The sequence below is a fragment of the Melanerpes formicivorus genome, unplaced genomic scaffold, assembly GCF_026170545.1.
Source record: "Melanerpes formicivorus ecotype bairdi unplaced genomic scaffold, bMelFor1.0.p_v2 SCAF_87, whole genome shotgun sequence".
NCBI classification, from domain to species: Eukaryota; Metazoa; Chordata; class Aves; order Piciformes; family Picidae; genus Melanerpes; species Melanerpes formicivorus.
The window spans coordinates 1,400,363-1,427,044 of record NW_027142439.1 but is presented as its reverse complement, the minus strand read 5'-3'; the positions used below and the strand labels follow the sequence as shown (position 1 = coordinate 1,427,044).

Below are 26,682 nucleotides of genomic sequence, written 5' to 3'. Positions count from 1 at the left end.
GTTTGGTGCTTCTGTACCTACTGAAATGTCAGTGTCAGCTCCCCTCATTTAGCATTCTGCCCCTGGACTCAGCACTGCTGAGGCCACATGACTCTCTCTGGGAAGAACTATCTCCTCACCTCCAGCCTAAACCTCCCTGGTGCAGCTTGAGACTGTGTCCCCTTGTTCTGGTGCTGGCTGCCTGGGAGAAGAGACCAACCACCACCTGGCTACAACCTCCCTTCAGGTAGTTGTAGAGGGCAATGAGGTCACCCCTGAGCCTCCTCTTCTCCAGGCTAAGCAACCCCAGCTCCCTCAGCCTCTCCTCATAGGGCTTGTGCTCAAGGCCTCTCACCAGCCTCATTGCCCCTTGCATCCTGGCCTGCATCAGGATTTGTGTGGCCAGCAGGAGCAGGGAGGTCATTGTGCCCCTGGACTCAGCACTGGTTAGGCCACACCTTGAGTCCTGTGTCCAGTTCTGGGCCCCTCAGTTTAGGAAAGATGTTGAGATGCTGGAAGGTGTCCAGAGAAGGGCAACAAAGCTGGGGAGGGGTTTGGAGCACAGCCCTGTGAGGAGAGGCTGAGGGAGCTGGGGTTGCTTAGCCTGGAGAAGAGGAGGCTCAGGGGAGACCTTCTTGCTGTCTCCAACTCCCTGAAGGGAGGTTGTAGCCAGGTGGGGATTGGTCTCTTCTACCAGGCAACCAGCACCAGAACAAGAGGACACAGTCTCAAGCTGTGCCAGGGGAGGTTAAGGCTGGGTGTTAGGAAGAAGTTCTTCCCTGAAAGAGAGATTGGCCATCGGAATGTGCTGCCCAGGGAGGTGGTGGAGTCACCATGATTGGATGAGTGGATGAGGCACTGGGTGCCATGGATGAGTTGATGAGATGGTGTTGGGTGCTAGGTTGGACTTGATGATCTCTGAGGTCTTTTCCAGCCTTCCTGACTCCATGATTCTGGTTTTTGTCTTTGTTTCTGAAGTGTACCTCCTGGCCTATCTTCGACTCCGTAGCCTGTTCTCTCGGCTCCTCTCTGAACATCCTGACTTAGAACCCTTGATCTGGACCCTCTTCCAGCACACACTGCAAAATGAGTATGAACTTATGAGAGACAGGCACTTGGACCAGGTAACAATAACCAGAGAAAGTGACATTACACAGGCTTTTGCCTTTACACACTGCAATCTGAGCCTTTAGTTTTCTATTGTTGAGGCCCCATCCCTGGAGGTATCATGGTATCATAGTATCAGTCAGGGTTGGAAGGGAGCACAAGGATCAGCCAGTTCCAACCCCCCTGCCATGGGCAGGGACACCCCACACTACATCAGCCTGGCCACAGCCTCAGCCAGCCTGGGCTTAAACACCTCCAGGGATGAGGCCCCAACCACCTCCCTGGACAACCCATTCCAGGGCTTCACCACTCTCATGGGGAAGAACTTCCTCCTCACCTCCAGCCTCACTCTCCCCACCTCCAGCTTCATTCCATTCCCCCTAGTCCTATCACTACCTGGGATCCTGAGCAGTCCCTCCCCAGCCTTCCTGTAGCCCCCTTCAGATCCTGGAAGGCCACAATGAGGTCACCTGGGAGCCTTCTCTTCTCCAGACTGAACAGCCCCAACTCCTTCAGTCTGTCCTCACAGGAGAGGTGCTCCAGCCCTCTGCTCATCCTCCTGGCCCTTCTCTGGACACCTTCCAGCACCTCCACATCCCTCTTGCAATAGGGGCTCCAGAACTGGAGGCAGGGCTCCAGGTGGGGTCTCCCCAGAGCTGAGCAGAGGGGGAGAATCACCTCCCTTGCCCTGCTGGCCACACTTCTCCTGATGCAGCCCAGGAGCTGATTGGCTTTGTGGGCTGCAAGTGCACACTGAGAGCTCCTGGTGAGCTTCTCCTCCCCCAGCACCCCCAAGGCTCTCTCCTCAGGGCTGCTTTCCAGCCAGGCCCTGCCCAGCCTGGGTTTGTGCCTGGGATTGCCGTGTCCCAGCTGCAGGACCCTGCCCTTGGTCTTACTGAACCTCCTGAGGTTGGCTTGTGCCCACCTCTCCAGCCTGTCCAGGTCCCTCTGGATGGCCTCCCTTCCCTCCAGCCTGTCTGCTGCACCACACAGCTTGGTGTCATCAGCAAACCTGCTGAGGGTGCACTCAGTGCCACTGTCCATGGCACCCACAAAGATGTTGAACAAGCCTGGTCCCAGGAGTGATCCCTGAGGGACTCTGCTTGTCCCTGGCCTCCACTGGGACATGGAGCCATTGACAGCCACTCTTTGGGTGCAGCCATCAAGCCAGTTCCTTATCCATCTAGTGGTCACCCATCACACCCATGTGTCACCAGCCTGGAGCCCAGGCTGTGGTGCGGGACAGTGTCGAAGGCTTTGCTCAGCTCCAGGTACACAACATCAGTTGCTCTCCCCTCAGCTATTAATGTTGTTACCTGCTCAGAGAAGGCAACCAGGTGTTTAAGCCCAGGCTGGCTGAGGCTCTGTCCAGCCTGATCTAGTGTGGGGGTGTCCCTGCCCATGTCAGGGGAGTTGGAACTGGATGATCCTTGTGGTCCCTTCCAACCCTGATACTATGATACTATGAAGATAGCTGTCATTGGTTGCTTGCCATATACAAATGGAAGGGACAGTAGTTGACTTAGATCCCTGGAAGCTCTTCTGAAGTGGAGTTGCATTGTAGTCTACAGAGCACAGCCAGGATGGAAAGTTCATCAACTGATTCCTGGATTTGAGGTGAAGAAGCTGAAATCCTTTAAGCTGAATTAATATTCCTGCCTCTCCAGTTGTCCTGCCTTGTTTCTTTCACAGATAATGATGTGCTCCATGTATGGCATATGCAAAGTGAAGAATGTAGATCTCAGATTTAAGATCATCGTTTCGGCGTACAAGGAGCTCCCCAACACAAACCAAGAGGTATGGAAATGCCTTCAGGTGATCCTGCTGGGGAAGTGCCATGGGATGGGATGGGATGGGATGGGATGGGATGGGATGGGATGGAGTGGAGTAGAGTAGAGTGGAATAGAATAGAATAGAGTGGAGTGGAGTGGAATGGAATGGAATGGAATGGAATGGAGTAGAATACAGTGGAGTGGAATGGAATGGAATGGAGTAGAATAGAATGGAGTTGAGTGGAATGGAATGGAATGGAGTAGAATAGAATAGAATGGAGTGGAGTGGAATGGAATGGAATGGAGTAGAATAGAATGGAATGAAGGAATGGAATGGAATGGAATGGAATGGAATGGAGTAGAATAGAATAGAGTGGAGTGGAATGGAATGGAGTGGAGTGGAGTGGAATGGAATGGAGTAGAATGGAATGGAATGAATGGAATGGAATGGAATGGAATGGAATGGAATGGAATGGAATGGAATGGAATGGAATGGAATGGAATGGAATGGAATGAACCAGGTCGGAAGAGACCCCTGAGATCATCGAGTCCAACCTATCACCCCACACCATCTCATCAACCAAACCCTGGCACCAAGCACCCCTGTGTCTAAACCAAATAACCCAAACCCAACACCTGCACTTGTAATTCACAAAAGGAAACTTCTGGAGACAGCAGAGCCAGGAGGAGCTGTATATATGTTTTAAAAGAGACTGGATGGGGTGCTTTGTGCCATGGTTTAGTTGAACAGATGGTGTTGGGTGCTAGGTTGGACTTGATGATCTCAAAGGTCTTTTCCAACCTGGTTAATTCACTTCTCTCCTCTCCTCTCCTCTCCTCGAGTCGAGTCGAGTCGAGTCTCCTCGAGTCGAGTCTCCTCTCCTCTCCTCCATCCTATCCTATCCTATCCTATCCTATCCTATCCTATCCTATCCTATCCTATCCTATCCTATCCTATCCTATCCTATCCTATCCCCTTCTATCCCATTCTGTTATTTTTGGCTTTGATATCTCCTTGCTGGATGTCTGTGGGGTGTTGGGGTTGTTTTTTTGGGGGGGTGGGGAGAAGGATATCATGGGAAAGGCAGACTTTGGAATCAAAGTGCTAGGAAATCCCCAAGCCACTGAGATGCTCCTCTGCTGTTGGGGTGAGGCCATTCTGTCCATAGATACATAGAGAAATACCTACAGAAACTCTAAAGGAATGGAATGGAATGGAATGGAATGGAATGGAATGGAATGGAATGGAATGGAATGGAATGGAATGGAGTGGAGTGGAATGGAGTGGAGTGGAATGGAATGGAATGGAATGGAATGGAATGGAATGGAATGGAATGGAAAGGAATGGAGTGGAGTGGAGTGGAATGGAAAGATTAGAATAGAATAGAATAGAATAGAATAGAATAGAATAGAATAGAATAGAATAGAATAGAATAGAATAGAATAGAATAGAATAATAAACCAGGTTGGAAAAGGCATCTAGAGGTATAGGCTGGATGTTAGGAAGAAATTCTTCATAGGAGAGAGACTGGCCATTGGAATGTGCTGCCCAGGGAGGTGGTGGAGTCACCATCCCTGGAGGTGTTTAGGAAGAGCCTGGATGTGTCCCTTAGTGCCATGGTTTAGTTGATTAGGTGGTGTTGGGTGATAGGTTGGACTTGATGATGTCCAAGGTCTTTTCCAGCCTGGTTGATTTTGTATTCTGTGTTCTGTGAATGGAAAAAGATGTTGCAGGCCTAATTCTGTGACAGAGAAGATCCTTTCTTTGCAAAGGCCTTACTGTCCTTCATTTTCCCCCCACAAAGTTCTAATCAAATGAGTAGAAGGACCAAACTCTTCACTGAGCTGCAGGCATCCTTTTAGTAGCAGAGTTTCTCACAGTGTATTTGTGCACCTCAGATAAACTTCAGACTGTTGCCTCCAAGCCTGCACAAGTGTTTTATCCACAGTGATGCAATGGGGGGGGGGGTTGGGTTGGTGGTTTTGTTGTGGGGGGTTTTCTTCAGCCTTGCACAGTTGTGTGTGAAAGCAAATGGAGCTTAAGCCTGGGGAACATGACACTGCTGATGGACTGCTTTTGCACTGGGGGCTGTGCTGGTGCACGAAGGAGCTGCCACTTCTGATGTTCATACATGTTTGGGGGAGGGGGGAAAAAAGACCCCAGCAATGAGTCTATCATCAGTAAATTTGCTGATGACACCAAGCTGGGGACAGGAGTTGATCTGCTGGAGGGTAGAGAGGCTCTGCAGAGAGACCTGGACAGGCTGGACAGATGGGCAGAGTCCAAGGGCAGGAGATTGAACACATCCAAGTGCCAGGTTCTGCACATTGGCCACAACAACCCCATGCAGTGCTACAGGCTGGGGTCAGAGTGGCTGAGAGCAGCCAGGCAGAGAGGGACCTGGGGGTGCTGGTTGATGGTAGGCTGAACATGAGCCTGCAGTGTGCCCAGGCGGCCAGGAGGGCCAATGGCATCCTGGCCTGCATCAGGAACAGTGTGGCCAGCAGGAGCAGGGAGGTCATTCTGCCCCTGTACACTGCACTGGTTAGGCCACACCTCAAGTCCTGTGTCCAGTTCTGGGCCCCTCAGTTTAGGAAGGAGGTTGAGTTGCTGGAAGGTGTCCAGAGAAGGGCAACAAAGTTAGTGAGGGGTTTGGAGCACAGCCCTGTGAGGAGAGGCTGAGGGAGCTGGGGTTGCTTTAGCCTGGAGAAGAGGAGGCTCAGGGGAGACCTTATTGCTCTCTACAACTCCCTGAAGGGGGGTTGTAAACAGGCAGAGGTTGGTCTCTTCTCCCAGGCAGCCAGCACCAGAACAAGAGGACACAGTCTCAGGCTGCGCCAGGGGAAGTTCAGGCTGGAGGTCAGGAGGAAGTTTTACGCAGAGAGAGTGATTGCCCATTGGAATGGGCTGCCTGGGGAGGTGGTGGAGTCACCATCACTGGAGGTGTTCAGGAGGAGACTTGATGGGGTGCTTGGTGCCATGGTTTAGTTGATTAGATGGTGTTGGGTGATAGGTTGGACTTGATGATCTTGAAGGTCTCTTCCAACCTGATTTATTCTATTCTATTTTACACCAGCTCTAAATGGTAGCTACAATGGCTTCTGTGCAACACTTGTGATCTCAGCTCTTACCTAACACAGGTTTTTTTGCATGTCTTTGTGAGTTGATCAAATACTAAATTGTCTCTTTTTTTCTTCCCCCCCTGCTTATGATTTTCTCCCCCTCTGTAGACCTTCAAACGTGTTCTTATCAGGGAAGAACAGTATGACTCCATCATAGTCTTCTACAACTTAGTGTTTATGCAGAAGCTGAAGACAAACATTTTGCAGTATGCCTCCAACAGGGTAAGCTCTTAGTTGTTAGGCCACCCCTTGAGTCCCTGGGTTCAGTTCTGGGCTCCTCAGTTCAGGAAAGATGTTGAGCTGCTGGAAGGTGTCCAGAGAAGGGCAACAAAGCTGGGGAGGGGTTTGGAGCACAGCCCTGTGAGGAGAGGCTGAGGGAGCTGGGGTTGCTTAGCCTGGAGAAGAGGAGGCTCAGGGGAGAGTTTTATTGCTGGTTACAACTCCCTGAAGGGAGGTTGTAGCCAGGTGGGGGTTGGTCTCTTCTCCCAGGCAACCAGCACCAGAACAAGAGGACACAGTCTCAAGCTGTGCCAGGGGAGGTTTAGGCTGGATGTTAGGAAGAAGTTCTTCCCAGCAAGAGAGATTGGCCATTGGAATGTGCTGCCCAGGGAGGTGGTGGAGTCACCATCCCTGGAGGTGTTTAGGAAGAGCCTGGATGGGGTTCTTAGTGCCATGGTCTAGTTGATCAGATGGTGTTGGGTGGTAGGTTGGACTCGATGATCTCAAAGGTCTTTTCCAACCTGGTTAATTCCATTGTATTCTCTTGTGTTGAGTGTTGGTTATTGAATAGGTTAGGAACATAGAGACAACCAAACCTGATGACTGTTCTAATTCTGTGTTCACAGCCTCCCACCCTGTCTCCTATCCCACACATGCCTTGCAGCCCTTACCAGTTCTCCAACTCCCCTCGGCGTGTCCCTGCTGGCAATAACATCTACATCTCCCCCTTAAAAAGTCCATACAAGTTCTCTGATGCCTTTCAGTCACCCACAAAGATGACTCCAAGATCTAGGTGAGTTCTGGGGGCAAACACTGCTTGGGCTAAATTAAAGGCATTTGGGGGATTTTAGTGGAAGCACACCAGAGCACTGCACAGTCTGTGATCTCTCACTGTCATATCCCTTCTGGTTACAAGTTTGTGTCCTGTACTTGGGATCTTTAGGCATCTTTGAACACTTTTCACTTCAGTCAGTGTGCTCAAGGAGGTTTCTTTTGCTTTTAGTGGGGGGTTTTGGGGGTGTTTTTTTTGTTTGGGGGGTTTTGGGTTTGGTTTGGTTGGGTTTTGTTTGGTTTGGTTTTGTGATTTGGGTTTGGTTTGCTTGGGTTTGGTTTGGTTTGGTTTTGTGATTTGGTTTGGTTTTGTGATTTGGCTTGGGTTTGGTTTGGTTTGATTTTGTGGTTTGGTTTGTTTGGGTTTTGTTTCTCTTCTCTTTTTTCTCTCTTCTCTTCTCTTTCTCTTCTCTTCTCTTCTCTTCTCTTCTCCTATCTTCTCTTCTCTTCTCTTCTCTTCTCTTCTCTCTCTTCTCTTCTCTTCTCTTCTCTCTCTCTCTTCTTCTCTTCTCTTCTCTTTCTCTTCTCTTCTCCTCTCTCTCTTCTCTCTCCTCCTCCTCCTCTTCTCCTCCTCTTCTCTCTTCTCCGTCTCTCTCATCTCTCTCTTCTCTTCTCCTCCTCTCTTCTCTTCTCCTCCTCCTCTTCTCTTCTCCTCCTCTTCTCTTCTCTTCTCCTCCTCTTCTCCTCCTCTATTCTATTCTCGAAACTAGAGTCAAATGAGTCCCATTGCACCTGTTCCTCTGTGTACAGAAGTGAAAATAATAACACATGGTTTAGGGTTGAAGTCCTGCATGGCTTTGACTAGGAAATACCTAAAGATAACAATGAAAGGATGATTATCTGGGTAGCCCAGAAGTGAAGTGAACTTCCTAGGACAAACTACAGGGGTCTCTGATTCTTTCAAGCCACTGTGTGTTCTCTGACTGTGTGGTGATGGTTGCTGTGGTGATTCAGTGGGATGGGATGGAATGGAAATGGAATGGAGTGGAATGGAATGGAGTGGAAATAGAATCTAGAATAGAATAGAATAGAATAGAACTAGAATAGAAATAGAATAGAATAGAAATAGAATAGAATAGAATAGAATAGAATAGAACAGAACCAGACCAGGTTGGAAAAGACCTTCAAGATCATCAAGTCCAACCTATCACCGCAACACCATCTAATCAACATAAGACCATGGCACCAAGTGCCCCATCCAGGCTCTTCCTAAACACCTTCAGGGATGGTGACTCTCCATCACCCTCCCTGGGCAGCACATTCCAATGGCCAATCTTTCTGGGCAAGAACTTCTTCCTAACCTCCAGCCTACAACCTCCCCTGGCACAGCGTTGAGACTGTGTCCTCTTGTTCTGGTGCTGCTTACCTGGGAGAAGAGACCAACCCCCCACCTGGCTACAACCTCCCTTCAGGTAGCTGTAGTCACTGCATAGAAACATGGACATTCTCAACCACAGCAGAGTGTAGTTTGCACTGCTAATGCAGAGAGACAGAGAGCAAGAAGCTGTGTCAGTGTTCTGTGCTGAGCTGCAGAGGGTTTGGGGGAAGCTGTGATCATTGTTCAAATGCAGCTGAATCGATAACCACTTCTCTCTTTCATTTGGCAGGATTTTGGTGTCCATTGGTGACATCATTTGGGGGTGAGTTTGTCTCCTGCTTTGAGGCTGGGCAGATCCTCTCCTGCCCCCTGAGAGGGGAGCAATAGAATGAGACTCAGACAGGTGGATTGCAGAAGCCATGGAAAGGTTAAATGGAAAAGCAATTAGTGTTACACAGAGAGCTAGAAGCACAGTGACAAGAGAAACCCAAAGCATACAGAGTCCCCTTACAGCACACCCAGAAGCCTCCCAGCACTTCCCTTTTCCCTATCATAAGGGTGCACCCAAAACCCCCAGGGCTCTTTCTTCCCCTCCCTCCACTGTTAGGGCTGATCTCAGCTGGCCAGATCTGAGATTGCCCTTCCCCCTTCTCCTCCTGGCATTAGGCCTGGCCAGGCCTAAGAGGCCCTGAGATAACTGTTGCCAGATAGGGAGCATCTCCCATGGGAGCAGGGAGGGAAGAAAGAGAAGGACAGACGATGCAGAGAGAGATTTATAGGGGGCAGGATATATGTGGGCATGAAATACACAGCTGGTCCACCCACTGGGCTGGACCCTCAGGACACTGGAGGTGTATCTTGTGTGGCAGCAGCAGAAGGCACCCAGCCTAAACTGCCACAGCTTGTAATGCTTGTAAAGGTCTTGCCTTCAGTGCCTGCTAACTTCTGGGGGAATGGGGCCAGCCTGCTGACAGCTGCAGGAGTGACCTGCTCAGAGTCTCTAGATTTAAAGGTGGTCTGTAAGCACAAAGATTCCAGGGTGGGTGTCTCCTTCTCCTGGTCAGTCCTTTCCAATCCACACCTTTCACTCTTAAAATGTTTTTACATTTTATGTAGCTGTTGTGACAGAAGAGTTCTTGAACTGCAGAGCTTTAGAACTCCTGATTTATCTCTTATTTTTTTAGAGGATAATCTATCATAGAATCATAGTTTCATTCAGGGTTGGAAGGGGCCACAAGGATCAGCTGGTTCCAAGCCCCCTGCCATGGGCAGGGACACCCCACACTACATCAGCCTGGCCACAGCCTCAGCCAGCCTGGGCTTAAACACCTCCAGGGATGGGGCCTCAACCACCTCCCTGCACAACCCATTCCAGGGCTTCACCACTCTCATGGGGAAGAAACTTCCTCCTCCCCTCCAGCCTCAATCTCCCCACCCTCCAGCTTCATTCCATTCCCCCTAGTCCTAGCACTCCCTCAGATCCTGAGCAGTCCCTCCCCAGCCTTCCTGTAGCCCCCTTCAGATCCTGGAAGGCCACAATGAGGTCACCTGGGAACCTTCTCTTCTCCAGACTGAACAGCCCCAACTCCTTCACTCTGTCCTCACAGGAGAGGTGCTCCAGCCCTCTGCAGCTTTGGGTGGCTTCAGGATCCCTTTGTCATTCTTTTCCTCTTTTTCTTGCCCTGCCGACTTCTGAGATCTTTCACAAAATAACTTTGGGTGGCTTCAGGATTCATTTGCAATTCTTTGCCTGTTTTTTTTCTTGTCCCTTCAGACTTCTGACAAGTTTCAGAAGATAAACCAGATGCTGGGCAGCAGTGATGGGCAGCTGAAACGCAGCGCTGAGGGGGGCACCGCTCCCAAGCCGCTGAAGAGGCTGCGCTTCGACATAGAAGGGCAAGATGAAGCAGATGGGAGGTGAGGGATTGCTGTTAGTGCTCTGGTAACCTCACAGCCATTTAATTCCTTCTCAGGGCCTTCTGTCCTAACTTCCTCCTGAAATCTCAACTTGTGTTAGTTTTTTGAACTTGAGTAAATACACTAAATGAGAGGTGAGCAGGGTAGGGTAGGGTAGGATAGGATAGGATAGGATAGAATAGAATAGGATAAGATAGAATAGGATAGGATAGAATAGGATAGAACAGAATAGGATAGGATAGAATAGAATAGGATAGGATAGAATAGAATTAGATAAGATAGAATAGGATAGGATAAGATAGAGTAGAGTAGGATAGAATAGGATAGGATAGAATAGAATAGAATAGAATAGAATAGAATAGAATAGAATAGAATAGAATAGAATAGAATAGAATAGAATTAACCAGGTTGTGAAAAGACCTTTGAGATCATCAAGTCCAACCTATCACCCAACACCATCTAATCAACTAACCCCCATGGCACAAAGCACCCCATCCAGTCTCCTCCTAAACACCTCCAGTGATGGTGACTCCACCACCTTCCCTGGGCAGCACATTCTAATGGCCAATACTCTCTTGCTGGGAAGAATTTCTTCCTCACATCCAGCCTAAACCTCCCCTGGCACAGCTTGAGACTGTGTCCTCTTGTTCTGGTGCTGCTTGCCTGGGAGAAGAGACCAATCCCCACCTGGCTACAACCTCCCTTCAGGTAGTTGTAGAGAGCAAGAAGGTCTCCCCTGAGCCTCCTCTTCCTCCAGGCTACAGCAACCCCAGCTCCCTCAGCCTCTCCTCACAGGGCTGTGCTCCAGACCCCTCCCCCAGCTTTGTTGCCTTTCTCTGGACACCTTCCAGCATCTCAACATCTTTCCTAAACTGAGGGGGCCCAGAACTGACACAGGACTCAAGGTGTGGCCTAACCAGTGCTGAGTCCAGGGGCACAATGACCTCCCTGCTCCTGCTGGCCACACTGTTCCTGATGCAGGCCAGGATGCCATTGGCCTTCTTGGCCATCTGGGCACTCTGCTGGCTCATCGTTCAGACCTGCTATCAACCAGTACCCCACAGGTCCCTCTCTGCCTGGCTGCTCTCCAGCCATTCTGGTATAGTGGTGTGTAGTGGCTTGAGCCTTAATTGGAGTTTAAGAGCTCAGATGGCAGAAAAATACACTAGATCAGCCTGGCCACGAGCCTCATCCAGCCTGAGCTTAAACACTTCCAGGGACAGGGCCTCAACCACCTCCCTGGACAACCCATTCCAGGGCTTCACCACTCTCATGGGGAAGAACTTCCTCCTCCCCTCCACCCTCAATCTCCCCACCTCCAGCTTCATTCCATTCCCCCTAGTCCTAGCACTCCCTGAGATCCTGAGCAGTCCCTCCCCAGCCATGCTGGTGTATTCAGCATTCAGTCTCACTAAGGTTGGAAGAGACCTCAAAGATCATCGAGTCCAACCTGTCACCACAGGCTTCATGACTGGAGTAGGGAGGACACTACTGACTCCAGTCAGTCTCATCAGAGGAATGAGCAACCAAGCAGCTCTTCAGCTTAGTGATGGAAGGGAAGGGGTTTGTGTGTTTGTAAGAGAAGGCAATAGCATTGGCATGAACCAGCCTTGATTTAGAGTGAGACTGGGAGGGGAAAGAGCTGCTTCTTTTCAGCCTGCCTTTTAATCATAATGCTTTCTCTCTGCAGCAAACACCTACCCCAGGAGTCCAAGTTCCAACAAAAGCTTGCAGAAATGAGTGAGTATTATTTTCCTTAGCTGCACAGCAGTGAGTGCCTTGGATCAAGCAGTTTGTTACCCACTCAGATGCAAACATTGCTCAACTCTGGTGTCATTTTGGGGACTTGCTTAGCTTTCTGTCCTGGCTCCTTTCTTCTGCTTGCTCCATTTCCATCCTAAAAATGCAGGTCACAAAGTGGAAGTCCTCAGAAGCCTTTCTGGAGGGCTTTAAATGGCACAGCAGCATAGGTGGTGGTGGATTATATGGGGAATGGAATGGAGTGGAATGGAGTGGAATGGAATGGAATGGAATGGAATGGAATAGAATAGAATAGAATAGAATAGAATAGAATAGAATAGAATAGAATAGAATAGAATAGAATAGAATAGAATAGAATAGAATAGAATAGAATAGAATAGAATAGAATAGAATGGAATAGAATAGAACCAGGTTGGAAGAGACCTTCAAGATCATTGTGTCCAACCCATCATCCAACAGCATCTAATCAACTAAACCATGCAACCAAGCACCCTGTCAAGTCTCCTCCTGAACACCTCCAGGGATGGTGACTCCACCACCTCCCTGGGCAGCACATTCCAATGGGCAATCACTCTCTCTGTGTAAAACTTCCTCCTAACCTCCAGCCTAAACCTCCCCTGGCACAGCCTGAGACTGTGTCCTCTTGTTCTGGTGCTGGGTGCCTGGGAGAAGAGACCAACCTCTGCCTGTCTACAACCTCCCTTCAGGGAGTTGTAGACAGCAATAAGGTCACCCCTGAGCCTCCTCTTCTCCAGGCTAAGCAACCCCAGCTCCCTCAGCCTCTCCTCACAGGGCTGTGCTCCAAACCCCTCCCCAGCCTCCTTGCCTTTCTCAGTGTGTAACTTCAAACAGACTACTGGTGTTGCATCACCTACTTGTGGCAGAGGTTGAGAAGGGAGGTTTTATCTCCAGCCCAGTTGTTTCTGTCTGTCACTTGTCAGGGAAAAGCATTTCCTGGGGGGATTGGCTGTGGGATGTGGGGAGTGCTCCACCCAGAGCATCTGCCTGGGGATGAGATCGCCACATGATGCAGTCCATCTGTGCCCATGAGGATGAGAACAGACACAGTGAGGCTGCAGGAGCAGTAAGAACTTGAGGGGTTGGAATGAATTCCTTAAGATGTGTGAGACTGAGCAAGAACTGCTGAAGCAACTCAGAATTTCATGTTTATGTTGGAATGAGGGATTTGGGTTATTTGGGGCAGTGAATTTATGTTCCTTGGGTCATACAATCATAGAATCAATAAGGCTGGAAAAGACCTTCAAGAACAACAAGTCCAACCTGTCACCCAACACCTCAGGACTAACTAAACCATGGCTCCAAGTGCCACATCCAATCCCCTCTTGAACACCTCCAGGAATGGTGACTCCACCACCTCCCTGGGCAGCACATTCCAATGGCCAATCTCTCTATGAAGAACTTTCTCCTCACCTCCAGCCTAAACTTCCCCTGGTGCAGCTTGAGACTGTGTCCTCTTGTTCTGGTGCTGGATAATAGAGAGAAGAGACCAACCCCTTCCTGGCTACAACCTCCCTTCAGGTAGTTGTAGAGAGCAATGAGGTCTCCCCTGAGCCTCCTCTTCTCCAGGCTAAGCAACCCCAGCTCCCTCAGCCTCTCCTCACAGGGCTGTGCTCAAGGCCTCTCCCCAGCCTTGTTGCCCTTATCCGGACACCTTCAAGAGTCTCAACCTCCTTCCAAAACTGAGGGGCCCAGAACTGGACACAGGACTCAAGGTGTGGCCTAACCAGTGCAGAGTCCAGGGGCACAATGACTTCCCTGCTCCTGCTGGCCACACTGTTCCTGATGCAGGCCAGGATGCCATTGGCCTTCTTGGCCACCTGGGCACACTGCTGCCTCATGTTCATCCAGCTGTCCAGCAGTACCCCTACATTACAAATCCTGACAGTCATCATGTGCTGTGTAACAGTGAAGATAGTGCCTAATAGCCCACACCTTGAGTCCTGTGTCCAGTTCTGGGCCCCTCAGGTTAGGAAGGAGGTTGAGTTGCTGGAAGGTGTCCAGAGAAGGGCAACGAAGCTGGGGAGGGGTCTGGAGCACAGCCCTGTGAGGAGAGGCTGAGGGAGCTGGGGTTGCTTAGCCTGGAGAAGAGGAGGCTCAGGGGAGACCTTCTTGCTCTCTACAACTCCCTGAAGGGAGATTGTAGCCAGGTGGGGGTTGGTCTCTTCTCCCAGGCAGCCAGCAGCAGAACAAGAGGACACAGTCTCAAGCTGTGCCAGGGGAGGTTTAGGCTGGATGTCAGGAAGAAGTTCTGCACAGAGAGAGTGATTGCCCATTGGAATGGGCTGCCTGGGGAGGTGGTGGAGTCACCATCACTGGAGGTGTTCAGGAGGAGACTTGATGGGGTGCTTGGTGCCATGGGTTAGTTGATTAGGTGGTGTTGGGTGATAGGTTGGACACAATGATCTTGAAGGTCTTTTCCAACCTGGTCTGGTCTACTCCTATTCTATTCTATTCTATTCTATTCTATTCTATTCTATTCTATTCTATTCTATTCTATTCTATTCTATTCTATTCTATTCTATTCTATTCTATTCTATTCTATTCTATTCTATTCTATTCTATTCTATTCTATTCTATTCTATTCTATTCTATTCTATTCTATTCTTCCCTATTACTATTCCTGTTCTATTCTATTACTATTCTATTCTACTCTGCTCTGCTCTACTCTGCTCTGCTCTGCTCTGCTCTGCTCTGCTGCCATCCTGGGGCCTGATTTTGTTGTGTCTTGTTGCAGCATCCACTCGAACCAGAATGCAGAAGCAGAAGCTGCATGATGGAAATGATACCTCAGCCAGTGAAGACAAGTGAGCTTCCTCTCAGGACCAGGGGCTGCACTGCAGGTCCTCTTAGCTTGGGTTTGTTGGTTGTGTGTTTGGTTGGCAGCCTTCATGAACTGAGTTGCTTTTTTTTTTAGTTGCCTTTTGTTTTGGTTGGTTTTGTTTTCCCAAACCCCCTAGATGAAAGCATTTGGCCTTCTGAAGTGTCCTATGAGACTTTGCCTCCTGATGTAGCATTCTATATACAGAGCAAGCCACTGAACTTAATTTATATATCTATTTTTTATTTGGAGGACATTAAAAGCAGACTTGGCAAGGTGTCTGAGCTTCTCATTGCAGCATTGACTGAGTGAAGCCAACTCAGTCTAGCTGGGCTGAGTGTTTCTGCCTAAAGACAAAAGTGTTAGCTCCAGGGATCTGAAATGCACCAAGGTTGTTCCTTCAGAGTTCATTTTTAGATGAGTCTTTTTCTCTGTTGCTTGGGAATGTGGCAAAGGAGGGGCCAGATACTGCAAAGATTCCTGTCTCTGTATGCAATGAGTGCTTTCAGATCCCCTCTGACTTCAGCTGCACAGCAGTCCACAGGCCTTGCAGAGGCAGGGCATCACATCAGAAGTGCCACCTGGAGTGAATTCAGAGTGAGCTCCTTGTGGAGCCATACTACTGGAGCCAGGGCTTAGTGTTTGGTTCATTTCCCTTCTCCAGCTCTCACCCCAGGGCCATTTCAGAGGGCAGTTCACTGTCTTAACCAGTTGCATTTTCAGGGAGTGTGAAGCCCACAGAGATTCATCCCAGAATGCCACAGAGATCCATCCCTGAATCCCACAGAGATTCACCCTAGAATCCCACAGAGATTCATCCCACAGTCCCTCAGAGATTCATCCCACAGAGATCCATCCCACAATCCCTCAGAGATTCATCCCTGAATCCCACAGAGATTCATCCCTGAATCCCACAGAGATCCATCCCACAATCCCTCAGAGATTCATCCCACAATCCCTCAGAGATTCATCCCTGAATCCCACAGAGAGAGATTCATCCTAGAATCCCTCAGAGATTCATCCCAGAATCCCACAGAGATCCATCCCAGAATCCCACAGAGATTCATCCCACAATCCCACAGGGATTCATCCCTGAATCCCACAGAGAGAGATTCATCCCAGAATCCCAGAGAGATTCATCCCACAATCCCAGAGATTCATCCCACAATCCCTCAGAGGTTCATCCCAGAACCCCACAGAGATTCATCCCAGAATCCCTCAGAGATTCATCCCTGAATCCCACAGAGAGAGATTCATCCCACAATCCCTCAGAGATTCATCCCAGAATCCCAGAGGTTCATCCCAGATTCCCTCAGAGATCCATCCCAGATTCCCTCAGAGATCCATCCCACAATCCCCCAGAGATCCATCCCAGAGCCACAGAGACTCTTGCCAGAAGCTGCAGCTTGTTCCCACAGACCAAGTCCTCCCTGTTGCTCTTTGTTGTCTTGGCAGAATCTCAATCATTAAAGAGAAAAGAAGCTCCAGTCTCAAATCCCACCTGCTACACAGGGGGGGTTCAACATTCTAATGGTGCAGAGTTCCCTTAATCCCTTGGATGTTTCACCTGAGTGTAGTCAAGCCCAAGAGCTTGAGAAACAGGCACCAAGCCTCTTCCCTATGGCTGCAAGCTGAGTGGTGTAGGCAGCTGGCTTCCAGGTAAGAGCAGCCTGGTGTCTCAGAAAGCAGAGGGCATCTCCCCAGGCCTCCCTGCAGTGCCTGCACAGAAGCCTGCCTCAGTGAGCCCACCTGGGAAAACCATCCTGCCTTACCTGGCTGGGAAGGCAACTTGGGAGCTGCCACAGCTAGCAAAACCAACCCCCAGACAACCCAAACTGGGTTAAGCTGCTGATCCAAAGGGTGGAATCTGCCTTGCAATCACAGAGTGTTTGCTAGACAGCTGGTGGGGGGAAGCACAGGTTTTACTTCCAGGAGATTGAAAGCAGTCAAACAAAGGAAGGCTCACTTGGAAATTCCCCCTTGGAAGGAACTTTAGCTTTGGCAGAGACTTAGAAGAGCTGCAGCAGGAGAGTATTGCTAGCCATTACACAAACACCTTCCACCCATGCCTCTTCCAGGTAGAAATTGGTTTACCTGATCCTAGAGTCCTTAAACTTGGACCCCTTCGAGATCAGTCCTTGTGCTGAGCAGAAGCTACTCCCAGACCCTACTCAAACTCTCCCAGCAGCACACTGCTGTGCCAGCAAGTTCTCCAATGAACCTCAGTGGGGGATTCTTTGTAAGCCTCAGTGTGGCTTCAGCCTTACTCCTGCCAGATGTACAGGGGGAGTAGGAGGACCTTGTGCTTCTGAGCTCACTTTGCACAGTGTTTTGCAGGAAGAATGGCTGTTACCATTGGGCTGCACTGACCATAAGCTCTGTTACAGCCACTGAAGTTCTTCCAGGATCCCTTGGCTTGAGTGGTGACCTTACAGAGTCCAGTACCCAACCAGACTGATTCTTTCTTTCCTGTGACTGTGTATCGTTTCTTCTGTTGTTCAGACTGAAGGCTTTACATCAAATGTACAATAGGATTTTATACAACTGATCAGTTCCTCTCCTTTCAAGATGAATAAAAGAGCTTTTAAAAAGATTTAGAGTTGGTGGCTTCCTTTTGTTAGATGAGAAGGCAACTTCTTAGGAATGGAATGGGATAGAATATGATAGAGATAGGATAGGATAGGATAGGATAGGATAGGATAGGATAGGATAGGATAGGATAGGATAGGATAGGATAGGATAGGATAGGATAGGAGAGAATAGGATAGGAGAGAATAGGATAGGAGAGAATAGGATAGGATGGAATGGAAGGGAAGGGAATAGAATAGAATAGAATAGACCTTCAAGATCATCAAGTCCAACCTATCATCCAACACCATCTAATCAACTAAACCATGGCACCAAGCACCCCATCCAGTCTCTTCCTAAGCACCTCCAATGATGGTGACTCCACCACCTCCCTGGGCAGCACATTCCAATGGCCAATAACTCCTTCTATGAAGAACTTCTTCCTAACCTTCAGCCTAAACCTCCCTTGGCACAGCTTGAGACTGCGTCCTCTTGTTCTGGTGCTGGTTGCCTGGGAGAAGAGACCAGCCCCCACCTGGCTACAACCTCCCTTCAGGGAGTTGTAGAGAGCAAGAAGGTCTCCCCTGAGCCTCCTCATCTCCAGGCTAAGCAACCCCAGCTCCCTCAGCCTCTCCTCACAGGGCTGTGCTCAAGGCCTCTCCCCAGCCTCACTGCCCTTCTCTGGACACCTTCAAGTGTCTCAATGTCCTTCCTAAACTGAGGAGCCCAGAACTGGACACAGGACTCAAGGTGTGGCCTAACCAGTGCTGAGTCCAGGGGCACAATGACCTCCCTGCTCCTGCTGGCCACACTGTTCCTGATGCAGGCCAGGATGCCATTGGCCTTCTTGGCTGCCTGGGCACACTGCAGGCTCATGTTCAGCCTACTCTCAACCAGCACCCTCAGGTCCCTCTCTGCCTGGCTGCTCTCAGCCCCTCTGACCCCAGCCTGTAGCACTGCATGGTAATGGTGTTCTCCTGCAGCACACTGACACCACAATTCTGCAGCTTGTACAAACAGAAGCCAGAGGCCTAAACAGTTGCACTCCTGGTCTTGTAGTTCCCTTCAGAAGGTACCATAGGACATTCTGGAAATGTTGTTAGAATGGAATGGAATGGAATGGAATGGAATGGAATGGAATAGAATAGACCAGGTTGGAAGAGACCTTCAAGATCATCACGTCCAACCCATCACCCAACACCACCCTAATCAACTAACCCATGGCTCCAAGCACCCTGTCAAGTCTCCTCCTGAACACCTCCAGGGATGGTGACTCCACCACCTCCCTGGGCAGCACATTCAGATGAGGGCATTGTTCTCACCAGAGCTCTTCCAGACTCATCAGGGCCTGGCAGGTGCAGGCCTGTATTCCAGTCTGGGTCACTGCTGTTGAAGAGGTGCTGGAGGCAGTCCCCCAGAGAAGCTGGTGTCCACATTTAGGAGTGTTGCTGTCATTTCAGCACTCTGCTTTCAGCTCTGGCAGAGCTCTTGAAAGCAGCCCAGGATGTCAAACCTGCAGTGTAAGCCAGCATGACTGTGGGCTGTGTGTCTGGCACAAGCCCTGCCAGCTTTGCAGGCTCCCTGCCATCACTTTATTGGAGTCCATAGGTGCCTGTGACTCATCACTCTGCAGAAGCCAAGGTGCTATTTGTAGCTCTGGCAGTCCTGACAAAGCTCAGAGCACAAAGGGCAGTGGCTGACTTGCCAGGCCCTGCCCCCTCTAAAAATACATTTGCAGTGCCTTAGTTGTAAGCAGATACAAATGCAAATGGGGATGGAAACTACTGGCTCTGCTCCAGGTCTGGAAAGCACAGAATCAGAGAATCAGTAAGGCTGGAAAAGACCTCAGAGATCATCAAGTCCAACCTATCAACCAACACCTCAGGACTAACTAAACCATGGCTTCAAGTGCCTCATCCAGGCTCTTCCTAAACACTTCCAGTGATGGTGACTCCACCACCTCCCTGGGCAGCACATTCCAATGGCCAATCTCTCTCTCTGGGAAGAATTTCTTCCTAACCTCCAGCCTAAACCTCCCCTGGCACAGCTTGAGACTGTGTCCTCTTGTTCTGGTGGTGGTTGCCTGGGAGAAGAGACCAACCCCCACCTGGCTACAACCTCCCTTCAGGGAGTTGTAGAGAGCAAGGTCTGCCCTGAGCCTCCTCTTCTCCAGGCTAAACAACCCCAGCTCCCTCAGCCTCTCCTCACAGGGCTGTGCTCCAGACCCCTCCCCAGCTTTGTTGCCCTTCTCTGGACACCTTCCAGCAACTCAACCTCTTTGCTAACCTGAGAGGCCCAGAACTGGACACAGGACTCAAGGTGTGGCCTAACCAGTGCTGAGTCCAGGGGCACAATGACCTCCCTGCTCCTGCTGGCCACACTGCTCCTAATGCAGGCCAGGATGCCATTGGCTTAACCATAAAATGAAATTGCCCAGCCCCAGCTTACACAGCACTGCTCTCTGTCTGTGCTCTGGCAGGATTAGTGCTGGCCTGTATCACATGAGGTTTGCCCTACCATGCCACTGTGCTACTGTCTGTGTTAAGCTCCACTGTGTGCCTGAGTCCACTGGCTTTGAAACACAGACATGGCCAAATTGCTCTCCCCTTCCCAGGAAGCTGAGGTTTGGATGAGTCTGCATTATGTACTGGGCAGTCTTTGACCAGATCTGTTTGAACACAAACTACTTGTGGTCCCTTCCAACCCTGAATGATACTATGATACTATGATACTGACCCAGCTGCTGCAGTGTGGCCTTACACTGATGGAGGAACTTGGACTAACCACTGAGAGGCTGGCAGAACATGCTTGTGTTAGCAGTGGTGGAGCCAATGTATTTCCAGGGAGAGTCTGAGGCAGATGCCTCTAATGTAAGTTTTTAACACAGCATTTCCAAACCAACTTCCCTCTACTGTCTGCTTGCCCCATCCTTCCTCTCACAGCTGCAGGGACTGATGTGAAGAGAATCACAGAGTTAACCAGGTTGGAAAAGACCTTTGAGATCATCAAGTCCAACCTATCACCCAGCACCATCTGATCAGCTAAACCATGGCACCAAGTGCCTCATCCAGTCTTGTTTTAAACACCTCCAGGGCTGGTGACTCAGTATCACAGTATCACAGTATAATAAAGGTTGGAAGAGACCTTGAGGATCATTGAGTCCAACCTATCAACACAGACCTCATGACTAGACCAAGGCACCAAGTGCCACATCCAATCCCCTCTTGAACACCTCCAGTGATGGTGACTCCACCACCTCCCTGGGCAGCACATTCCAATGGGCAAATCTCTCTTCCTAACATCCAATCTGAATCTACCCATTTCTGTTTTGTTTTTCCATTCCCCTACTCCTGTCATTACCTCACACCCTAAAGTCCCTCACCTGCCCTATTTTTCCCCTCAAATCCCACAGCCCCTGGGCTCTGCTGGAGTCTCCTCCCAGCCCAGGTGTGGCCACTTTGCCCTCCCCACCCACTCCCCTATTTAATCCCCCCCAGGAAGGGCAGCAGCCCCAAGCTGAGCCCATCTGGGCTGAGGATCCTCCTCTCCTCACTGGTGAGTGCCCCTGGTGCACACTGGGTGTTGGTGGTGGTGACTCCAAAGGCCGGGGGGCCTGGTGGCCCCCCGGCTGTTAGGGCCAGGATTGATGACTACTCCAATATCATCCATGGGTGCTGGCTGGGGCTGAGCTTCTCTAGGTGGTGTCTTGGCTGCTTGATGGTCTTGCCCCTGGCTCTGGAATGGCTGCTGAAATGGTGGTGATGGGGCAGGAGCTGTTCAGTCAGATGCTATGATGCTAATCACACTGGTTTTAACCTGAAGCCCCCTTGAGTCTGCTCTCATCAACAAATCTCTGCTGTTGTGCCTCATTTGCAGACCATTTCTTCCCCCTCACTGCTTCCTTTCAGAAATAAGGAAGGAAAGGAGGAATAAAAGCAATAAAGCCTCTCTGGACAATGCATTCAGTTATTGATCAGCTCTGAAGAGGAAGCCTTCAGGAAGAGCAGGTTGGGCAGTGAGAATCTCTTCTGATGGACCACAAGACAAATGTCATAAAGAACAGACAGGACAAGGCTGCATCTGCTCCACTGTGGTTGTGCTTCATGGTGGTGAATGCAGAGGGGGGAAAAAAAGCAGGCTAGCTTGGAAACCCAGTCACACTTCTCTACAGAAAGCATCACTGAGTAAGGGACACTGTGAGAAGTCACTACCAATCCATAACACACAAATACAGAATTAACCAGGTTGGAAAAGTCCTTTGAGATCATCAAGTCGAACCTATCACCCAACACCATCTGATCAACTCCACCATGGCCCCAAGTGCCTCATCCAGGCTCTTCCTAAACACCTCCAGTGATGGTGACTCCACCACCTCCCTGGGCAGCACATTCCAATGGCCTTCCAAGGGCCAGGAGGATGAGCAGAGGGCTGGAGCACCTCTCCTGTGAGGACAGACTGAAGGAGTTGGGGCTGCTCAGTCTGGAGAAGAGAAGGCTCCCAGGTGACCTCATTGTGGCCTTCCAGTATCTGAAGGGGGCTACAGGAAGGCTGGGGAGGGACTGCTCAGGATCTCAGGGAGTGCTAGGACTAGGGGGAATGGAATGAAGCTGGAGGTGGGGAGATTGAGGCTGGAGGGGAGGAGGAAGTTCTTCCCCATGAGAGTGGTGAAGCCCTGGAATGGGTTGTGCAGGGAGGTGGTTGGGGCCCTGTCCCTGGAGGTGTTTAAGCCCAGGCTGGATGAGGCTCTGGCCAGGCTGATGTAGTGTGGGGTGTCCCTCTGCCTCCCATTCTGCTCTTGGTATGCCACATCACTTCTAGGTTTGTTTCAGGTGTCAGTTTCTTTTCAAACCTGCTCAGGAAAGCATCTCCTCCTCCCTTCCAAGCCCATGCTGTTCTCTGCTACCTGATTGCCTTTTTCTTGTTTTTTTTAAGCACAACTTGTTTTTAAGAGCTACCATGCTCCAGAAACTGCTTCCTGTGTTACCACCCATCCAAAACTGGCACAAAACACATCAGAAAGTCTCTTCTCTACTGTTGGGGTTTTTTAGCACTTGATGTCAATGAAGATAAGGCCAATGGCATCCTGGCCTGGGGCAGGAAGAGTGTGGCCAGCAGGAGCAGGGAGGTCATTGTGCCCCTGGACTCAGCACTGGTTAGGCCACACCTTGAGTACTGTGTCCAGTTCTGGGTTCCTCAGTTTAAGGACATTGAGACATTTATTCTGGTGCTGGTTGGCTGGGAGAAGAGGCCAACCCCCACCTGGCTACAACCTCCCTTCAGGTAGTTGTAGAGAGCAAGAAGGTCTCCCCTGAGCCTCCTCTTCTCCAGGCTAAGCAACCCCAGCTCCCTCAGCCTCTCCTCACAGGGCTGTGCTCCAGACCCCTCCCCAGCTTTGTTGCCCTTCTCTGGACACCTTCCAGCAACTTAACATCTTTCCTAAACTGAGGGGCCCAGAACTGGACACAGGACTCAAGGTGTGGCCTAACCAGTGCAGTGGACAGGGGCAGAATGACCTCCCTGCTCCTGCTGGCCACACTCTTCCTGATGCAGGCCAAGATGCCATTGACACCTGGGCACACTGCAGGCTCATGTTCAGCCTACCATCGACCAGCACCCCCAGGTCCCTCTCTGCCTGGCTGCTCTCAGCCACTCTGACCCCAGCCTGTAGCACTGCATGGGGTTGCTGTGGCCAATGTGCAGAACCTGACACTTGGATGTCTTCAATCTCCTGCCCTTGGACTCTGCCCATCTGTCCAGCCTGTCCAGGTCCCTCTGCAGAGCCTCTCTACCCTCCAGCAGATCAACTCCTGCCCCCAGCTTGGTGTCATCTGCACATTTCCTGCTGATGGACTCAATGCCCTCATCCAGATCATCAATAAAGATGTTAAAGAGCATGCAGCCCAGCACTGCTCCCTGGGGCACACCACTGGTGCCTGGCTGCCAGCTGGCTGTGGCATTATTGACCACCAGTCCCTGGGCTCAGCCTCCAGCCAGTTCCTAACCCAGCTCAGAGTGCTGCTGTCCAAGGCAGGGGCTGACAGCTTGGCCAGGAGTTTGCTGTGGGCACGGTGTCAAAGCTTTCTGGTCCCCTCAGTGGCCAGTGATGAGAGAGAGGCACAGCCAGAGGACAACTCCTCTCTCACTGAAGCAAGCACACAGTGTATGTGGTGTGGTTGGTCACCACAGCACTGACCAAAGGAGAACTGGAAGGATGTATTTGGACAAGGTGTCCTTACTGTCACATGGAAAATCATGTTCCACTTCCTGCTTTGCTTCTAGGGCCTGTTTTTATCACTCTGAAGTTGTCTGTTTCTCCACTTTTCTTCAGCTGAGTTGGCTGGCACTAGAGAGCAGGACAGGAAAAAACAATCAGGAACTTTGCTGTCTTGAGATTCTGTTTGGCTTTCTTCTTCTTAGTAACAAGCAACCAGATGTGCTTTTCTGAGTACCAAAACACAGAGCTCACCCAGACAAGTGCTGTGAATGCTTCCTGGCCCATCAAGGAGCCAGGGAATGTGCTTGGGGTGCCATGGAAAGCAACACTTCTCCCCATTCTGCCTGGAACACCAGGCAGTAAGTGCCAGGAACTCAGAGCTGTCAAGTCCAGCTGAAGCTCTTCAGGGCTTGCACATTCACCCTCCAAATAAACACCAAGTGACACACATCCTCCCACCAATTAGGCAGCCTCTTATCCTCAAAGAAAACCCCATGGTGACTTCATCTTGTGTGCAGAGAACCAAGTTAGTAGCTTCCCCAGATGATGAAGTGAGGCTAGAGACGCCCACCAGGGCCTATTAACTTCAGTTTGGTGTTAGGAGTATGTAGTGAAAGTTTTAGCAGCAAACAGGTCACTCCCCCCCCAAAACTCAAGTGCAGGTTCCTTAGAAAGAGACCCCACTAACCCCCCAGGGAGGAAGCAGAGAGCTTATAGATTGCTTGGCTTCCAGATTGCTGCTGTTAAACTCTGACTGCTGGCAGCGGTGTCCCACCCCGCAGCCGCCTTGTCCCCGCCTTTCCCAAGCCTACACATGAGGAAACTTCTGCCATGGCTCCTTAAGCTGCTGGGCCAAGGAACTGCTGCTGGGCCCTGAGTCTTTCTCTCCAAGCCTCAGAAGGTGGTGGCCACAGAGGAGCTCTGCAGAGAAGCGTTTCCAGGAGGGAGGAGGAGGCGCGCTGCGGGGCGGGCGGCCCTCAGTTCCGGAAGGCTCCCACTCGGCTGGCTTTGCTGATGAAGTTCTTCAGGAGGTCGTGGTCCATTTCTGCAAAGCCTGGAGTCTGTGTCACAACAGTCAAATGGTTTATGCAAAACCTGAAGCAAAAGTCTTCCAAGTCCTAGGAACAAAGGGAGGCAATGTGAGCGGCTGAAAGCACAGCTGGTATCCTTCTGGTCCAGGTTTGTCGTTTCCTTAGCAGGGAACACCCCAAGGTGGTGTGAGAGTCTAAGAAGTTTGTCTCTCTCTATGTGAGTCAACAAAGATAAAGTGATATCTCCCAGTCCCTTTCCTGAACAGTGTGATCAGATCACAGATGTGTCCATGCAAAGTACTCAGTGAAGCCCCTCTGTGGGAAACAGGAGTAGCCAACTCAATTGACTCCATCACATTGACTGAGCTCATTAGCAAAGTATCATAGTATCAGTCAGGGTTGGAAGGGACCACAAGGATCATCCAGTTCCAACCCCCCTGCCATGGGCAGGGACACCCCACACTACATCAGCCTGGCCACAGCCTCAGCCAGCCTGGCCTTAAACACCTCCAGGGACAGGGCCCCAACCACCTCCCTGCACAACCCATTCCAGGGCTTCACCACTCTCATGGGGAAGAACTTCCTCCTCCCCTCCAGCCTCAATCTCCCCACCTCCAGCTTCATTCCATTCCCCCTAGTCCTATCACTCCCTGAGATCCTGAGCAGTCCCTCCCCAGCCTTCCTGTAGCCCCCTTCAGATCCTGGAAGGCCACAATGAGGTCACCTGGGAGCCTTCTCTTCTCCAGACTGAACAGCCCCAACTCCTTCAGTCTGTCCTCACAGGAGAGGTGCTCCAGCCCTCTGCTCATCCTCCTGGCCCTTCTCTGGACACCTTCCAGCACCTCCACATCCCTCTTGTAATAGTTATTAATAAGTGAAAGCATCAAATCTCCCCACATACAATTATTAGAGCATCAGTAGCTCCTTTGTGTTCCTCTGCCCTGCATCTAGTAGGATCACAGTATCACTACGGTTGGAAGAGATCTCGAGGGTCATCCGAGTCCAACCTGTCACCACAGATACTCTTCTCTTGCTGAAAAGGAAAGCAGAATCTGCTGTAGCCTTTGGTGTCTCCTGCTGAACACCAACTGGATGTTAGGATACTTCCATGGCAAAGCCAGGAATTGTGTACCCCTGTCTAGAAGCTGCAATTCCTAGAGAGCAAGAAATGGTTCTGTCCTGTCCTGGTCTTGCTGTAACAGGATGGTATCATAGTATCATAGTCAGGGTTGGAAGGGACCACAAGGATCAGCCAGTTCCAACCCCCCTGCCATGGGCAGGGACACCCCACACTAGATCAGCCTGGCCACAGCCTCAGCCAGCCTGGGCTTAAACACCTCCAGGGACAGGGCCTCAACCACCTCCCTGGACAACCCATTCCAGGGCTTCACCACTCTCATGTGGAAGAACTTCCTCCTCACCTCCAGCCTCAATCTCCCCACCTCCAGCTTCATTCCATACTCAGCTCAGGAGAGGTACAAAGCATTAAGCCTCCTAAGCAAATTTTGCCCACTCAAGCTTCCCACACCAGTGCCAATCCAGCTCTCTGTGCCCCTTTAGCTGGTTCCTATGCAGCAACTTGCTGTTGGAGGAACAGCAATTACCTCCTGCAGCAAGCAAGGCTGGAGCCAGCAGCAAGTCAAGTCCAGAGGGGCAGTACAAATCAGCTATAAACTCTTCAAGGCATGCAGCAAAAGGAGGTCTCTGACATCCAGGCCTGCTTTGTTCTATGTTAACTCCCTCAACATTGCAACCAGGGCTTAGTATAAACTCAACAGCAGAGCTGTGTGTTTCCCCCCTGAGACCTTTCCCTTGGATGGAATGGCTCAAGTCTGTTCCCCCTGTCAAGATGAAACTAAAGCTTTACCAGAGGCCAAGCAACACAAAATAGCCTTTAAAAAAAGAAACAAGGCAGCAACACTGCACAGAAGTCAACTGTGCCTCTCACCAAAGGGCACTGGAAAAGCAACAAGAGGAAGGAGAATGGGAGACATTTAAAAAGC

The 26,682-nt window shown here is 50.5% G+C and overlaps 3 protein-coding genes across 7 annotated transcripts in view; 2 read left to right on the top strand and 1 right to left on the bottom strand.

The window, feature by feature from the left end:
* RB1 (RB transcriptional corepressor 1) overlaps positions 1 to 15,145 on the top strand; it is an 89,929-nt gene extending 74,784 nt beyond the window's left edge. The window contains 8 exon segments of the mRNA XM_068165299.1: positions 958 to 1,103; positions 2,779 to 2,883; positions 6,090 to 6,203; positions 6,827 to 6,993; positions 8,639 to 8,675; positions 10,124 to 10,266; positions 11,957 to 12,006; positions 14,783 to 15,145. Of these exon segments, the coding sequence (XP_068021400.1) occupies positions 958 to 1,103; positions 2,779 to 2,883; positions 6,090 to 6,203; positions 6,827 to 6,993; positions 8,639 to 8,675; positions 10,124 to 10,266; positions 11,957 to 12,006; positions 14,783 to 14,856 (836 nt within the window). The 3' untranslated portion in view covers positions 14,857 to 15,145.
* The window catches only part of SETDB2 (SET domain bifurcated histone lysine methyltransferase 2), a gene marked incomplete at its 5' end in the record, with an annotated part of 260,530 nt that overhangs the window by 115,783 nt on the left and 118,065 nt on the right, over positions 1 to 26,682 (top strand).
* LOC137454897 (RCC1 and BTB domain-containing protein 2) overlaps positions 23,635 to 26,682 on the bottom strand; it is a 42,126-nt gene continuing 39,078 nt past the window's right edge. For 3 of the 5 annotated variants that reach the window (XM_068165282.1, XM_068165284.1, XM_068165285.1), the window contains one exon: positions 24,680 to 24,766. In XM_068165282.1, the coding sequence (XP_068021383.1) occupies positions 24,765 to 24,766 (2 nt within the window). In that variant the 3' untranslated portion in view covers positions 24,680 to 24,764. Of the gene's footprint in view, positions 24,767 to 26,682 lie in introns of all 5 variants that reach the window. The other 2 variants (XM_068165283.1, XM_068165286.1) reach the window with 1 other exon arrangement.